This window comes from Canis lupus, chromosome 2, assembly GCF_048164855.1.
Source record: "Canis lupus baileyi chromosome 2, mCanLup2.hap1, whole genome shotgun sequence".
Taxonomy (NCBI): domain Eukaryota; kingdom Metazoa; phylum Chordata; class Mammalia; order Carnivora; family Canidae; genus Canis; species Canis lupus.
The window spans coordinates 54872648-54890776 of record NC_132839.1 but is presented as its reverse complement, the minus strand read 5'-3'; the positions used below and the strand labels follow the sequence as shown (position 1 = coordinate 54890776).

At 45.4% G+C, this 18129-nt stretch overlaps 1 protein-coding gene across 7 annotated transcripts in view; it reads left to right on the top strand.

The window, feature by feature from the left end:
* BLM (BLM RecQ like helicase) overlaps positions 1-16186 on the top strand; it is a 99694-nt gene extending 83508 nt beyond the window's left edge. For 6 of the 7 annotated variants that reach the window (XM_072800477.1, XM_072800488.1, XM_072800461.1 and 3 more), the window contains 5 exons: positions 5459-5658; positions 6146-6341; positions 8594-8716; positions 11211-11412; positions 14725-16186. In XM_072800477.1, the coding sequence (XP_072656578.1) occupies positions 5459-5658; positions 6146-6341; positions 8594-8716; positions 11211-11412; positions 14725-14902 (899 nt within the window). In that variant the 3' untranslated portion in view covers positions 14903-16186. Of the gene's footprint in view, positions 1-5458; positions 5659-6145; positions 6342-8593; positions 8717-11210; positions 11413-14724 lie in introns of those variants that run through there. The other variant, XM_072800495.1, reaches the window with a different exon arrangement.
* The last annotated feature ends 1943 nt before the right edge of the window (positions 16187-18129 follow it).

The following is an 18129-nucleotide window of genomic DNA, read 5'->3' as shown; positions in this document are numbered from 1 at the left end:
CACGTTGGGCTCCCTGCTCAGTCAGGGTGTCTGCTTCTCCTTCTGCCCCTCCTCCCTGCTCATGCTCTCTCTCAAATAAATCTTCTTTTATTATTATTTTATTTATATATTTTTAAATAATCTCTATCCCCAGCATGGGGCTCAAACTTAGAACCCTGAGATCGAGAGACTCAGCCTCCTTCAACTGAGCTGACCAGGCGCCCCAAAAATCATTAAAATTTTTTAATGATTGACAAAGTAAGTTTAGTGGAAATGTTGAAAGATAAAGTCAGTAAATTTTCTGGGACCTGAGCAAAAAGATACATGAAAAGTATGAGAGAAATAATATAGATCAGTTCTTTGGAGATGTGAAATCTGACATAATTTTTGAAATAGAAAGTAGAGGGCAGCCCTGGTGGCGCAGCGGTTTAGCGCCGCCTGCAGTCCAGGGCGTGATCCTGGAGTCCTGGGATTGAGTCCCACGTTGGGCTCCCTGCGTGGAGCCTGCTTCTCCCTCTGCCTGTGTCTCTGGTTCTCTCTCTCTCTCTCTCTCTCTGTGTCTCTCATGAATAAATAAAATCTTTAAAAAAAAGAAGAAATAGAAAGTAGAGGGAGTTATCAAATCAGTGATAATAGAAAATTTCTGAGTGAAAGAAAAAGGCCTTCAGAATAAAACCTTCCACTGAAGGCCAAAGGAGATACTTTATAAGATGAGATTTGAGAATGCCAAGAATAAAATGATGTTGGGGAAGAAAAACTTCCTCTATCCTGTTATATTTAGTGGTTGGGGGCCTGTAAATTCATCTGACAAAAGACAGATTTCATCAAAATGTGACTCAGGGGCACCTGAGTGGCTCAGTGGTTAAATGTCTGCCTTTGGCTCAGGGCGTGATCCCGGAGTCCTGGCATCAAGTCCCACATCAGGCTTACAGGGAGCCTGCTTCTCCCTCTGCCTATGTCTCTGCTTCTATCTCTGTGTCTCTCATGAATAAATAAATAAAATCTTTAAAAAGGTGGGAAGATTCAAAGGGCCAATTAGAGTTGGGGCTTATATACCATCTTACTAGCAGAAGGGGGAAAAGAGCACTTAGGGGAAAACAAATGGTTTTTTGGAAAGATAAATGGGCCCTTCTAGGAGAAGAGATGAGAGGGAGATAAGATAGTTTGTGACAGTGTTTAGGAGTGGTATGGAGACTTCTCATCTTCAATGATAAGAATCAGTCTAATTTGGTTGCTCCCAGGGAAAGAACTTCGGACAATTGAGTTTTGGGGGGTCTCTGCTTTTTTGCAGATAAGAGGTCTCAGGAACTCAAATGCCTTCTGCTTAAAATAATGTTTATGCCACAGTGGCATGTTCTGGACCCCTTCAGAGATAATTATGAAAACTTTGGAAAGACAGAAACCAAAGCCAAACTGGCAGTTAATGTCAGCAACCCTAGAAGCTCGAAGGCAAAGTGAGTGCACACATTCTAATACCATAAACGGGAGCTGACCCATGGGTCCAGGGAGAAGAAAGCCCAGATCCACAAGCTATGCAGCAGGTCCAATAAGCAGTCTGTGCAAATTATAACAGAAAATCAAGACAAATAGGTCCAAAGCAATGTGAGAAGGAATAAGAAATGAAATTTTTTGATGACAATTTTAAGAATGCAAATATTAATTTTCAACAAGAAGAAAGACACTGAGAAATTTCATGTGAAAGATTATACAAAAAGAGCCAAGGTCAAATGTGTAAAACCAAGGAAATTGTTACATGATTTTGAGGAATTGATAAAATGTACAAAAAATAATCCAGTTGTCTGGGTGCAATAAACATTCTCCTGAGGATTGCACAGGAGTCAGGACCTTCTAAGTAGGGAAGGAAACTTGTCATAAACACTGCTGACGGGCTGTGACAGAGTCAATGTATAAACGGTAAATTGTTTAGAGCACAGGACAAGATGTGTTAATCTTGATGATGTAAAAATAAAAGTACAATTAACAAAAGGGGAGAGTACTTGGGGAGCTCATTTCTCCTAGGTAGAAGGTAGAGTAGCCACAAGTTCTGTCTAAAATTACAAAATAATCAAGAAATGAGCCGATATTAGATAACTAGCCAAATATGGGGCAAGATGAAATGCAGGGAGTGGTCTTTTTTTTTTTTTTTAAGACTTTATTTATTTATTTGTGAGAGAGAGAGGCAGAGACACAGGCAGAGGGAGAAGCAGGCTCCATGCAAGGAGCCCGACGTGGGACTCAATCCCCAGTCCCCAGGATCACACCCTGGGCTGCAGGCAGCGCCAAACTGCTGCGCCACCAGGGCTGCCCGCAGGGAGTGGTCTAAATGAGATGAAGCCCCATCTTTCATAGTGGGGAGTTAGTAGGTAAATGTCAGATGGTAGCACTGGCTAGTAGAATGACTAGACAGCAAGAGTTTGGGTTCCTCCTAGAAGGAGCCACCAGAAGAGCTGAAAACAAAAGCTATTTAAAACAGGACTGCCTGGGGCACCCAGCTGCCTCAGTCAGTTAGGCATCCTACTCTTGGTTTCCGCCCAGGTCATGATCTCAGGCTCATGAAATGGGCTCATGAGTCTGCTTGGGATTCTTTCGCCCTTCCTCTCCTTCCCCCTCTGCTCCTCCCCTGCCCCAGGCCTGTGCCTGCATACACGCTCTCTCTCTAATAAGTATATAAAATATTTTTTTAAAAAGGAATGTTGCTTTTTATTCCAAACCTTTCTGTACTATTATTTTTCCCATGGACATGCCTTACTTTAATTTAAAAAATAGATAAAGCAATTAATAGATGCATTTATTTATTAAAACATACCTAGATTGACATAGGAATATGGTTTACTCAGTTTCTCAGCTGTTCCTTCTGGACCTTCATTCCTCAGGACAAAAGCAACTTTCAGCATTGATCTTCACACTCTGGATTCTTTTTAAGATTTTATTTATTTATTTGAGATTGAGAGAGCATGAGCAGGGGGAGCAGCAGAGGGAAAGAAAGGGAGAAGTAGACTCCCTGCTGAGCAGGGAGCCTGACCCTACATAGGGCTCCATCCCAGGACCCCGGCATCACAACCTGAGCTGAAGACAGATGTTTAACCAACTGAGCCACCCAGGTGTTCCCACCCCTCCCCCACCCTTTTAAGATTGTGTTTATTTGAAGAGGAAAGAGCACAAGCAGGGGGAGAGGAGGAGAGGGGGAAGCAGACTCCCTGCTGAGCAGGGAGCCTGACACAGGGCTCCATCCCAGGACCCTGAGATCATGTGCCAGAGCCAAAGGTAGATGCTTAACTGACTAAGCCACCCAAATGCTCCCTCTTTCTGGATTCTTGCCTTCTAGTTTGGACCTCTTTGGGGGGCCTGGGGGAATAAGGGGTTGCAGATGAAATAATGTATTATAAGAGTGATACATAATCACTCCACATTGCAATATGTAGAAAATGTAAGTAACTCCAGAAAAAAACTGCTAATATTTTATTTATAATTTTTTAAGATTTTATTTATTTATTCATGAGGGACACAGATTGAGAGAGAGGCAGAGACACAGGCAGAGGGAGAAACAGACTCCATGCAGGGAGCCTGACGCGGGACTCGATCCCAGTCTCCAGGATCATGCCCTGGGCTGAAGGCAGCGCTAAACCGCTGAGCCACCCGGGCTGCCCAAAACTGCTAATATTTTAATGTGTATATGTTCACAATCACATATCATTGTACATATAATTTATATCATTTCTATTTAATAAGATAAGCATTTCTTAATTTTTTATTCTAGAATAGCTTTTAGTAATTTATATTTTATCATACTGATGAGATGTATTTAAGTAGTCTTACTTAAGGACATATTTTTCTATTACACATAATGACATGATAAATGGCCTCTTAAATACACCTTCAGTTGCATCACTGATTGCACCTTTCATGTGGATTCTTAGAAAGATTACTAAGTCAAACAATTTCCTGACATTCTGGGTTTTGTTTTTTTTTTTTTTTTTTTATTCATCAGAGAGAGAGAGAGGCAGAGACACAGGCAGAGGGAGAAGCAGGCTCCATGCCGGGAGCCCAATGTGGGACTCAATCCGGAGACTCCAGGATCATGCCCTGGGCCGAAGGCAGGTGCTAAACCACTGAGCCACCCAGGGATTCCCGACATATCAGTTTCTTGTTAGCTCTTTCTCATGTTAAGAAAATTGTTTCACTCAGCTTTCTTTTTTTTCCAAAGTTTGTTTGTTTTTAGTAATGTCTACAACCAGTGTGGGGCTCAAACTTATAACCCTGAGATCAAGAGTCCTGTGTTCAGGGGATCCCCGGGTGGCTCAGCGGTTTGGTGCCTGCCTTCGGCCAGGAGTGCAATCCTGGAGTCCCGGGATCAGGTCCCACATTGGGCTCCCTACAAGCAGCCTGCTTCTCCCTCTGCCTGTGTCTCTGCCTCTCTTTGTGTGTGTTTCTCATGAATGAATAAATAAAATCTTAAAAAAAAAAAAAAAAAGAGTCCTATGTTCCTCCGACTGAGCAAGCTAGCTCCCCCATCCCCCAACTTTTTTTTTTTTTTTAAGTTTATTTTTCCAGTTTTCTTAGTTATCTGCAGCACCAGGCTGGTCCACATTACCCAAACCCACTATTACCAGAGCAGTGGTCCTGATCCTGTAATGTGACGTTTCAGGGATACAAACCACTTGAAGGAAGGAAAACTTGAATCATGGGGCGTATGTGACCAGAAGCCATCTGACATTTACAATAACGTAATTATTTGGAACTCTTAAAATAGAGCTAAAGCTTTACAAAGTAACTGTTAATTCTGATTATAATCAGTGTCACAAGTCTTCTCAAGTAGATTGCTATAATAAAGTTGTGTTTATAATGAAGACATTAATAATTACAGCAGATTGGATATGAAACCAAAGATCCAGCCCAGGGTGGTACTCTCAGCCAGTGGGGGGCGGGGGGGGGGGGCAGTGCAGTCTCATGGAGGGAGGTGCTTTTGTTTTACAGGTTATAAAGATCATAAAAAGTATAGGCTTAAATAATTGGACCGCAAACAAGTAGTGCTTTCAGTACAAGACCAGAGATGGCATTTGTAAAAATGATTGTCCAAACTTTTTGTAAGTAAATCAGTAATGCAGTTATCCTAATGTAACACAGTGATATGAAGTGCTTAAAGTTTATGTAAATCTGATTTCTTTGCTCTAATGTAATTGTATAAGGTATAAATGCAACATCCTAAAATGAGAAGCTTTATTTTGCTGCTGGTTTTGGTCAATGCATGTTATAAAAAAGATCAGGAAAAGTATATAGAACTGTAGAAAGTTTAGAGTTCTATTCCAATATTCTCATTTTATGGAAATGGGTGTTTATTTGTGCTGTGGGTTTTCCTGTGGAACAGATTATTTACTCCACTTATCAGGACTTGTCCATAAATGATTTTTTCAACCTCTCCTATTAGAGGCTTCTGAAGAACCTACATTTACTAATCTAGCTTCTGGGGCCTTCTTACCAGGGAGTAAGAGTGCAAAAATTCAGTCGGGGATATTTGGACAGGGATCTACTTATTCACGACACAATGCCGAAAGACTTTTTAAGAAATTGATACTTGACAAGATTTTGGATGAAGACTTATATATCAATGCCAATGACCAACCAATTGCGTATGTGATGCCAGGAAATAAAGCCCAAACTGTACTAAATGGGCATTTAAAGGTATGGTATTTTAAATGTTTATTTTATTTAATTATCTTATAATGAGTGGGTAAAACTAAAAATACATTACTGTAAATTAGAGGGTCTTCTCCAAAGTTTATGGATATATACTGTCCATTTATATATACTGTCCTATATGAACATATTTTGTTCCTCTTAATTTGAAAGAGATCTTAAAATTTAACCCAAGTAATGTAGTACCTGTCAAAGTGAATTCGTCTGATCTCTGAATCACCATACATTCATTAGGTAAACATTTATCAAGAAGCTGTACTGCACCAGGCACTGGACATGTAAAGATGAGGAATGCACAGCCCCTATTCCTGAGGGGCTTGCTGTAACTGCTTGACATAACAGAAATACCAAAAAAAAAAAAAAAAAGAAAACACCAAAAAACTAAAAAATGCAGTTAAGAATTAAATGAAGCCTGTATTTAGATACAAGTGTGCATGTACCCACTCCTGTGATCACTTTCTCTCTCACAAAGGTAGACTTTATAGAAACGGAAAATTCTACCAGTATAAAAAAACAGAAAGCTGCTTTAGTGGCAAAGATGTCTCAGAGAGAAGAAGTGGTAAAGAAGTGTCTTGGAGAACTGACAGAAGTGTGTAAATCTCTGGGAAAAGTTTTTGGTGTCCACTACTTTAATATTTTTAATACTGTGACTCTCAAGAAGCTTGCAGGTAGGTGTGGGTGAGTCCTCTGTTATTGGCATGATTTAATAAGCCAAAAGTTTATCTCACTAAGGAACTTTTTAAGTGCAGAGATCTAGCTCAGTTTATTTTCACTATTTTTATATAATCTCTAAACTAAAAGCTCAAAGAAATAACTTAAACTTGAGATGAAATGCAGTCTTTAAGATATGTACAGTACTGTGTTATTTGGACACATAGTATAATTTTAATTTTATAGTTTTCCCTCTAATGCCAGATGTCAGGATGTGGATAATTGTAATCACTAATACTAGCCTTCACTCATTGATTTTGTGTTTATTATCTGCCTGCTTTATGACATTTGGCTATGTTATGTACAAATGTCTCTGCAAGGAGCTATGTTCTTTATGAAAAGACATGATGTTTCATGCTTCTTTGAGCCCGAATCTAGCACACCGCTTATCTTGAGTTAAGAAATATGTGCTGACCTGAGTTATTTCCATTGCTCCCAACAGCTCAGCCCAGAACCCTAATAGGAAAACCCCTGGAAAATAAAATAAGTCACTCACATAGCTGACTGATTAATGTATGTGTTACCTTCTGCGTTCTTCCTTCATCACATCTTATGATCCACACCTCTCTGTTCTGTTCCCATTCCTACCATCCTAGATCATCACAGTGTCTCATCAACTCTGAGATGCTGTCTGTTTTCAGACACTGCTATTTTGTGTACTACTAAGAAAGCAAAAATGGTGCTAATTAAACAATGACACAGTGCTTTTATGGAAAGAATTGCTTTTGACTTATTTAAGTACAGATTTTTTATCATACATAACTCTGTCACTGAGAATGACACAGCCTTTTAGGCACGCTCCACTCTTTACCCCTGCATTTTAATCAAATCCCGTGTCAGCCGTCCTGATTTGATGGTGGCATTTCCCTGATGATGCCAGGAAGTGACAACAGGAGGCCACACATCTCTCAGGCACACACATGTAATGCTGCCCCACCAACGTGAGGCATCCTTTTTGGGTCCCATTAAGTGCTAGGATGTTGCTCACAGGTGTCATGGCCTCGTGGCCTTTTCCTCAAAGAAGGATATTAGCTATATTCTTGCAGATCCTTCCCCCATGACCCTGCACTTTTGGGCATCACAGTCACTTTCCCAGGGCTCTCACACTCTCATCTTCTGGCGGCCATTCCTGTGACGGTCAGACTCCACTCAGGTGGCACCAGCATGACTGGGACATTGCCGATGTGCCCACAGCACCATCAGCAGTGACCAGGCCTCATGCATCCAGGGGACCACGGCCGTTCGGCAAGCAGCACCTGAATTTCTGCTTGCCCATCCAATTTCATCTTCCATCAGCCGCCCATAAACCTGCTGATCTGTCCCACAGGCCTGTTCCTTTTCCTCCAAACATAGAAATGATGCGAAAATCACAGATTTGAGGTCTACCTTTTCTTTGCTCAAATAGTAGAAATTATCACTTCCTTACTCCCCAAGAGGCAGTCCATCAATGAGTCCTACAGACCCAGATCTCTCTCTTCAGTCAGAACCCACTACCGTGTTGTAGTTGACTGCATCCTTGCCTTCTCCTGCAGGGGGTCTTCAGGGACTTCCAGTTTCCTCTCTCCCTTATGGTTCATTTTCCATGAGCAGCCGGAGCGATCCTTAAAATGACAAGCTTGTCTAACTCCAAGACTGATGCACCATCTATATGCAGGGGACTCGTAATGGTCCATTGTTCAAGTCCAAATACTTACTTCACCCCACATGGGAGAGACTAGAAGAAGAACGGGTTTAGGGTGGGGGCAGAGTAAGAATTCAACTGTGGCCTTATGGAGTAGGATCTACATGTCTGGAGTACAGGGGAGCAGTCAGAGCCAGAAATACAAATGTGGGCGTTCTCCAAAAACAGGGAGCATCATTGTGACAGCTAGACAAGTCATTGTTGTGAGAACAGCAGGTGAGAGCAAAGTCAGGTTCAAGGCTGAGACACATCGCCTCTGATCCCCCTCCCCCATTCGTGCCCCTCACTGTCTCCGCCTGCCCCCGCTCTATGTGCCTTTGCTGCTGGAACTGTATGATGGACTCCTGTTCTCTGGGCCTGTATGCTGTCTCTGTCAGCACAAACTGCCTTTTAGAAAATTGGCCTATGTGCCTGGTGCCCTGCAGTTAGTTGGCACTTGACAAATGTGCTGAATGAGTGAATGAGCATGAACTCGGTGGGTTTTCTATGGGTGGTAATTTGAATTCCTGATTTTATGCCCCTGCACAGAATCTCTATCTTCTGATCCCGAGGTTTTGCTTCAAATTGATGGTGTTACTGAAGACAAACTGGAAAAATATGGTGCAGAAGTGATTCCAATATTACAGAAATACTCTGAGTGGACATTGCCAGGTTCGGTACACTGCTAAATACGTGTCTTCTAAAAGCCTGTTTTCGTGTTAAGCACTGCATCTCACTGGATTAGAATTGTGTGGTTTCTGGGTTGTGTGAATGCTTCCTGCAGCCGGTCATATGGGCACCAAAGTGCTCAGAGCAGCCCCCAGCGGTGTGCCAGGCACCTCTTCGAGGACACTGGTGCTTAGCCCCACCCCTACCCCTGGAGAATGCCAGGCAGGTACTGGACCTGCTAGTAGGATCCAGAGAAGGATCTTTGGACCCAGGAATTCCAGTTCTCGAGGAATCCCATCTTACTCTGCTATCCTTGGCAGACCACAAATAACCTCTTTGTGTTTGGTTTCCTTATCTGCGGGAGGAGCATGTTGTCTGACAAGCGTGTCTAAAGATAAAATTTAAGAGTAGAGTTTAAATGTTTCGGGAAAATGAACGTGCGGTTGGAATGCTAGATAATCATCCTTATCAGAAGGAATCAGCCCAAGTGAGCGCAATTAGCAGACTGTCCCCAGGGTTACATTGGGCCCATCTTGTAGCCCCTCACTGTGAACCTCATCCCTGAGCCACAGACAGCTTTAACCTCAGGAAGATAGAGACAGGGAGATTGTGTTGTAGGGGATACGAGGCCCCGTGCCCATCTCCAGCATCGTGCCATGCAGTAAGACACAGAGACAGGCCAATGTCAGTGTTTTCCCTGCTTCTGTAACAATGTCAGTGTTTTCCCTGTTTCTACCCAAGGTTAATGGAAAAGGTAAGCAGAATGAGGAATGAGTGAGCGTCTGTTGCAAATTCTGTCCCTCTTCCTCTTTTTACCCATTAACAAAATGCTGAAAGGTGGGGTTTTTGTAAATTCCTCTGTGTGGTAATTATTCCATTAAGAGCCTTGCTTTGAATATTGGTAGGAACTTAACATTTGTTTAGTGTAGTAACTCATTTGGAAGGGGATTCTTGCCCACAGAAGACGGGCTGCTCTGTGGAAACAGCCCACAGCGTGGTGATGATTGCTCCCACTTAGTGAGGGACAGACGCCGTGCCAAGAGCTTTGCCTGCTAGTATCATTCAGTCCTCACAACACCCCATTTCACAGCCTTTTTATTTCCAAGTCCCACAGCTAGGATGATGGGATGACAGCTTCACCAGAGCTGTACTGCCTCCCCGTGTGAACTAGTGTTGGACAGACAAGGAATCCTGTGGGTTAGGGCCCTTCCTGCCAGTCGGGGTGGGGCGGGGTGGGGGGCAGGAAGGGGAGCCAGACCAGCCCGGAAACTCCTTCCTTCAGAGAATGGAGCTGAGATCCCTGTTGACCCATAGAGAGGTTTCATGCTTTTCAGGTGCCTTAGGATGCTAATACTTAGGGAAAATACCACCTTTTTTGTGCAAACCAGTGCTTTCATACAGACCCATTTACTGCATAGCATGTGACATGTTCACAACTGTAATGTAAAGAAGTGTTTTTTTGTCTTTGAAGAGTATAATAGGTCCTAGGCTTTTCTGACACGCATTTACTAAGTAACCATTGTTCAAAGATGAGGTGCAGAGCATAATGTTTCTCTTATATTGGGCTTTTTTTTTTTCAGCATGTGTAAACTGATAAATAAAATTTTCTTTTATATAGCACTTTATACTTTTTTTTTTAAAGATTTTATTTATTCATGAGATACAGAGAGAGAAAGAGAGGCAGAGACACAGGCAGAGGGAGAAGCAGGCTCCATGCCGGGAGCCCAACGTGGGACTTGATCCCGGGACTCCAGGATCATGCCCTGGGCTGAAGGCAGGCTCTAAACTGCTGAGCCACCCAGGGATCCCCGCACTTTATACTTTTCAAAGAGCTTGTCAGGACTTACTACCCAAATGATAACAGGGACACAGGCCACACAACAGAATATGAGCTTACCTGATGTCTCTAAGCTAAAGAGTATCACAAATTTCTGGAGCGCCCAGCTGGCTCAGGCAGTTGGACATGGGACTCATGGTCTCAGGATTGTAAGTTCAACGCCCACATTGGGGCTAGTAGGGCTTACTTTAAAAAATAGAAAAGAGGGATCCCTGGGTGGCGCAGAGGTTTGGTGCCTGCCTTTGGCCCAGGGCACGATCCTGGAGACCCAGGATCGAATCCCACATCAGGCTCCTGGTGCATGGAGCCTGCTTCTCCCTCTGCCTATGTCTCTGCCTCTCTCTCTCTCTTTCTCTGTGACTATCATAAATAAATTAAAAAAACTTAAAAAAAAGAAAAAAGGAAAAAAGTATCACGGATTTCTTTAATGAATTCTGATCTCCTTACTTTAAATTTCCAGTGAGGACTTTGGGGCTCTGTTCACATAAAAGAGAACTGTTCTATTCTTGTAGAATTGTTGAACCCATGTGGCAGGAGGACACCAGGAAAGCATAAGGTAGCAGCCAAACTGCACCCCTGGTTGTGTACCTCCACATGGACTGTAACAAGACCTGGGCCAGCACAGCGTCACGGACACTTGTCTGCCTTGTCCATTTGTAGCTGACGATGGTTCCCCACGAATCAGCCCGAGCAGCAGCAGAAGCACCAGGAGAAGTGCCCCTGAGGAGTTCGACGAGGAAACATCCGTATCTTCTCACTACTTTGCAAATAAAACCAAAAATGAAAGAAAGAGGAAAAGGATGTCAGCCACCCAGAGGTCTAAGAGGAGGAGAACTGGCTTTGGTGGCTCCAAGACAAAAGGGTATGTCCTGGCCCGCAGTCTGGGTCGCAGTGAATCGGGGAGGAAAGTACAAAAGCGCAAGTGCTCCGGGTCGCTTTGAAGCTTTCATTAAAATAATCCATTGTTCAGTGTTTGCCTCCCTAGTTAATGGAGTGATGATTAAGATTGAATCCAAAACAGGAACATTTGTTTCAGATTTTAAAATCTCTACTCCTAAATTGATTATCACTCAAGTTTTCTACTTGACCGAAAATGTCTCCAGTTTTGTTTTGTTTTGTTTTTTAAGATTTTTTTTTATTTATTTGTGACAGACACAGGGGGGCAGAGACACAGGCAGAGGGAGAAGCAGGCTCCATGCAGGAGCCTGACACGGAACTCGATTCCAGGTCTCCAGGATCACACCCCGGGTGGAAGGTGGCGCCAAACTGCTGGGCCACCCGGCTGCCCCAGTGTCTCCAGTTTTGACCTTGTATTTGGGGGAAAAAAACGAAAGTGTTTTATGATTGCTCTTCTTAAGGGACTTTTCCACCTAAAATGTTATAAATCATACACTAGCTGAGCAAACAAAGGGTTTTGTTTCCATGTTGCTTTTATGATTGCATCAGTACCTGCTACCCTGCCCGTATTGCTGTGGAATCTGCAGGCCTGCACCCGGAAGCCCTGCATGCTCCCTGCCAGTGCTCCTGCCCCTCATTAATACCTGGAAGAACCCGCCTCCCAACCTTCACAGGGCAGCAGACAAAAGGCCACAACAGGCAAACTGAAAGATCAGTTAAGCCAGGCCTTCCACCTCCCGTCCCTGGGCCAGGATGTCCCTGGGCCGGGATGCGGCAGCTTTAGGGTGCTCCCTGCATGCCAGTGGGGAATGGGGTGTTGTCAGGTCCTGGCTGGTGATTTGTACAGTGTTCTGACATCTTCATAATAGCACTAGTTCTGACAGCCCCTGCCCTGACCTTGCAGGTAAGTGAAGTCTGGCAGGATGGGGACCACCCCATCAGTCTGGAGAATGTGGCCCCCAAATAACTGGATGATCTAACAGAACTGCTTACAGGAAAAGGGAAACAAGTCCTCGGAAAACTTTTGCAAGCTGTTGTGTTTTTCTTTTGCAGTTTTTCTACCTCTTTTCCTTCTGGGTAATAATAAAAATTGAGTGGGGGAAGAGAAAAGGAAGGCAAATGTTACCAAATTGTCGTTTTCTTGTTAAGTCCATAAACAAACATCTTGTATGTGCTAATCCTTCTGCCAGGGTACAGAAATTAAAGGCATTACTAAATGTTAGTTTAATTTTGTGGTTTTTAGTGCGCAAGTGACCAGCAGATGTTCTCTGGTGGGGACATTTTCTTATTTTCCTCATCTATTCCTCTGTTTTGGGAAATACTCATTTCCTTAGGAGCTCACAGAGTTGAAGGAGAATTTAAAAGGCATCTGGTGCAGCCCCTTGGGGTTTATGATGAGGAAGCTGAGGCCTGGCCTGGGGAAGGCTTGCGTGAGGCTTTTCCCAGGGAGGTCTCAATTTCCCAGGTAGGACTGGCCTCTGGCTCACCCACGCCTACCCAGAGTACTTTCATTTCTGCATGTTGCCCGCGGAGATCCCTTACCCATGATTATGATCTCCTCATTCTTACTTGTTCGAACAAAGCTTGCCATATTTCGATGTTCGATTGCCCTTGGCTCCCTTTGCAGTTTTTCCAACTTCTGTTTGTAAGAGTGAAGCACTTCGCCTTGTGGGTTAGAACCTCATCTAGGGAGTAGTAGTAAAACTCACACTTCTCCAAAAACCAGTACCAATTTTGATGCTAGTTGTTAATTAGCCTATGTGTTTACAACGGGTTTCTTTTCTAATCCCTACCAACCGAAACCAGTGAGTTTTGTAACTTTTTTTTTCAACCCTCGTAGCAGCCTCTTTGTACACGTGCTTTCATTCTCACTCCCACTGAACCACGGTGATGGTTTCCCACAGTTTCCAGCTGCTTACCTGGCTGAGAGTCCTCACAGCAACGGAATACAAGTGGCTCTTTGCCAGATACCTTAACTCCCCACCCTACCCTCAGAGTTTTACATCTTCAGAATAACACACAATGAACCAGTTGTGTTCTGGGCTCTCCAAGTGGGAGTGAAATGGATGGCCCAGGAGAGGCAGAGACCGCAGTTGGCGGATTCATTCTGTAAATCAACATAAACAGCAGGTTTTTGCTCAGGGCTTAATTTCTCAGCAGGAAATCAGCGTAGGGAAATTCAAGGCTGCTTCTCTGCCGGTGCAGCAGATCTTTGCCAGTTCTGCAGTAAAACTGCCCTCAAGCAAGAGTTTAAAAATGTTGAAAAACCACTCTGCAGCCCAGCCCACCAGAATGCCTTTACCACAGGTGGGTGGCCCTGAGACCCTGACCCCTAAATTCAGAGGCAGGAGGCCCTTTGCCTGCCCTAGTGTTATGGAATTAACTCTGGCATGGATTCAGACTGGTTACAAACCATGGGAAATAACCCACATCGTTTGGAAAGGCTTCTCCTGTTATCCTTGTAAAATGCTGGCCTCGTGGCTCTTTGCTTTTGTTTCATTTGGGAGGAAAAAAAAGAGCTGGTATCTTCAGGTCAGTCAGGGAAGTGAGGTGCTGGCAGGACTTTGTAATAAGCTGTGGCAGGGCGTCTTGCCTGGTTTTGAAGGCAGTGAGTAGGAGAGGAGAGTGGGCAAGAGAGGGAGCTGCTGGCGACGTGGCCATGACACAGGCGCCAGACCCAAGCACCTCCCCTGGGAACCACTTGTGCAGACTCCCCTGCTGCTGGGTGAGCTGGGTCCCGCCAGGAGGAAGCTCCGCGGTGCTCTGCTCCCGCCCCGCTAGGCTCAAAGCAGGACCCAGCTCCACTCACCTACAAAGCTACCTTTCTCAGAACTGGGCAAGCACAATAATTCCAGAGTGTCTATTGTCCTGACAGTTGGGATCTTAAATCAAGGTATTCTCACTTCCTTTATTTGGTCAGATCGAGGAACGTGGGTCTGGGCTCTTGTCCAGAGGGAGGGGTTTGATTATCAGCAGTGAGAGGTGTAGGTGGGGGTGCAGACACAGGGGTCAGTCTCAGGTCACAAAATTAAGAAATAGTCCTTGCCATTTTAGGAAGACAAATTTAGGACAAAATTGTGCAAAGGGCAGCAGTCCTCTATTCCTTGAATTATAAAGGAAACTTACAGGGGATTTATAGGAGGAGATGAACAGAGACACAGAACAAGGAAAACATCACAGACCGATTATATAGCTCTGTGCAGGTTTAAGAGAAAGAAGACTGTTCACTTTTGATTTTATTTAACATTTTAATTTTCTTTTCTTTGTCACCTCTTAGGGGGTCCACCGCATGCAGAAAGACATCTTCTAAAAGTAAATCCTCCAACATATTTGGACCTCATTCATCTTTGCATGGTTCTCAAGCAGCATCAGGAGCCGCTAGAAAATTGGGGATTATGGCTCCCCCAAAGCCTATAAATAGACCGTTTCTTAAGCCTTCATATGCATTTTCATAACAACCAAATCTCAATGTACATAGATCTTATTTCTTGTTTGTCAGCATCTCACCATCTGTGAATGTAAAGCTGTTAGTTTTGTTATACCATTTATAATTTTTACCCGTAACTATTAATATTTAAATAAATGCTTGGGGTGACAGTTCTTATTTTTAAAATAAACGTTTTCTTTTGAATAAGCATGATTTGCTGCCACTGCAAGCCTTGTGGCCGTCGTTTCTCAGAACGTCTGAAGCAGCAGCTGAATCATCTCAGTGAGAGAAATTCTAAGCACGACATGAAACACAGAAGCCGCAGAAGAGACATGCATGGGACATTGTGAAACTGTAAAACTCTGCAGAAGGTGACATAAACAAAATTAAAAGACAAATGACAGAGAAAACAAAAAGATCTGACAATTAATATCCACAATACAGAGTCCTATACAAATCATGAAAAAGAAGAAAACCAGCTCAGCAGAAAAATGAACAGGGGATGTAAAAGGCTCTTCCAGAAAAAGTGCAACTGGCCCACAAATATGTGAAAAATGCCCAGTCTCCCCAGTTACAAGTATAAATTAGGACAATGAGGATGCCATCCTTCTGCCTATTAAGTTGTCAACACTGGATAATATCCCCAAATCTGGAGCCAACAAGAGAATGATCAAACATTTTCTTGGTGAGAATATCGGAGCTGATCATGTTTAATATTTAGGTGGGGGGTGTCTCACTTTCCAAGACCTTCAACTGGTAGGCTGATTGGCCAGAAAGTCTTAATGTGGCACCTCTTTGGGGAGCTTTAGTACCTCAATTTTGGAGACAGTTTCTTAGCTGTCAGTAACTTTAGAGACCTGCTTGGTGTCCCAATTCTCTCCTGGACCTCAGTCAGAGAGAGGAGGCCCTGCCTGGGCCAAAGGTAATGGATGGGATGTGGCTGGAAGCCTTGTGGGCTCTGCCTGGAGGCTGAGTACTGAGGCGGGTCTTGTACCCACCCTGAGGGGCAGCCCTCAGCTGCACACGACTCCTTACTTCCTCGACTGCTACCTGGGGGTTTGGGGCTCCACGTGTAACACAGAGGAAACTGGCCAGACAGAAGTCCACTGAGGACTATGTCCTCTTCTCTCAAGATGTCTTCCATATGGGGCACCTGGGTGGCTCCGTGGTTGAGAGTCTGCCTTTGGCTCAGGTCATGATTCTGGGATCGAGTCCCACATCAGGCTCCCTATAGGAGAGCCTCTACGTCTACCTATGTTTCTGCTTCTCTGTGTCTCTTATGAATAAATAAATAAAATAAAATAAAAAAGTCTTACAGAGCTAACATTTTCAAAGATACCATCAAGCTCTTACTCAAGTAACCAGAAGAACCTTCTTGGGATGAGAAAAGGAAACAGGACAAAGTGGCCTATAGCTGAGGCTGCTGGGTAAGGTCACCTGGGAGTGTTGGCATCTGGCTGGAGGTCACATCCACCTGTGGCAGCTTTGGCTTGTTTGGGGGGGGGGGGGGCAGTTTAGAGGGTGGCCTCTGCACAGAGCTGATGCCACAGACATTGGTTTACTTCCTGGCTCCAGCCTCACTCATTCCTTTCCTGAGGCTTCTTCTGCCCAGATACTGGAGACCACTGTCTCCCGAGGGTGTACCCACTATCTTGGGGCTCCCAGGGCCTTGGGACAGAAAAGGGCAGTGCAGAGGGTGCCCCCAGAGTTGGGTGCTGAGGGGGATGGAGCTGACTCTGACCCTAAACCTACTAACTCGCCTCGAGGCAGGAACCTGAGGTCTGGATGCCTGCGGCCAGTCCAGGGTCCAGTGGCAGAGCAGGGCCCCACACTCCCCTCTTAAAAATTCTGAGTTGGAATGCGCTCTGTTCAGTTCTCAGGCCCCAGCAATAGGCATGGAAAATGTTAGTGGCCTCCTTCATTCCAGCCTCCAGCCTTCTCGGATCTCCCTGGGGGTGGAGGGTGGGATGCGGTCACATGCACTTGGGCAATCTCAGGACAGCAGAAGCACAGGGACTTTGTGCCCCTGACAGCCAAGGAGAGCCAGTGACCACCAAGCCACTAGGCCCTAGCAGAGCCTCTGTGCACACCACCACGGCTGGAAGGAAGATGGGGGATGAGTTCCAGCCTGGGACACTTCCCAGCCCACCCTCCCCAGGTACGGGAAGGCCTGAGGGTGAGGAGGGGTCTGGGCCTCTACCACCTTCCCTCATCAGGGCTGTGGAGGACACAAGAAAGATTGGGATCTGCCTCCCTGGGCTCTCCCACCATGAGGACTCCAGCAAGCTGATAGGTCCTTGCTTACTTTGAAAGACAGGGACCCCACTTCCTCACGGGGGAGAACCTGCAAAGCCCACTCCATGTCAAAGGCTGTTCCAGAGATTTTCACATAATTTAATTCACTCCTTTAATCCCTCCAACAGCCCTGGGAGGCAGGCACATGATATTAGCCTTCTTTATGCAGAAACCAGAATTCAGAGAGGTTATGTAATTGCCCAGATCTGCACAGCTAAGAAGTGGTGATAAGTAGGGTAACACATCCCGGTTTGCCCCGAAGAGTCCCAGGTTGCATTTGCTGTCCTGGTGTAATAAGACCGCTCCCTTTCATTCCTGAAAGTGTTCCAGTTTAGACAATGCACTGTAAGGAATCCAGATCTGTGCTCTTTCCCTGGACAATCCGGCCTCCTCTCTCGACCCCATTTTTTCCATCCAAAGCCCCAGGGGCCACCTGCCACTACCTGCTGAAACATCAGACCCCTCGGGGCAGGCTCCAGGGATAGAGCTGCACAACTACCAGCTGGCACAGCTGAGCTGCGGTTTTTCTCCAGAAGAGGAAGTGGAGGCTGTGGTCTGGGCCCCCTTGCTCTTCTTAAGAAACTGTTTCTCCTACAACCTGGAGCTGCTCTGAGCCCCCAAGGCTCCCCTATCCTTGGGAGGCCCCGCCGGGCCCCAGCCCAGTGTCTCTACCCTGAGCGGTTGCCGGGGTTGGCGGCCGTCCTGGGTCTCCCCAGGCCCTGGGCTCCCACCGGGGCAGAGGCCTCTGGCCGGAGAGACAAGGGCGTCATGGGCCCTTCGGGAGGGCCGGGCGGAGTCCCCGAGAGGCTCCCGCAGCCACTTCTCCCTCCCTCGGCAGCTGCCGCGGCCCCCACGTGGCCTCACGGACGGTTTGGACGGGCTGGCGGGAGGCGGGAGGCGCCGAGCGATCCGCCCTGACCAGGCCCGCCCGGAGTGGGGCGGCGGGCTCAGGCCTCTGGC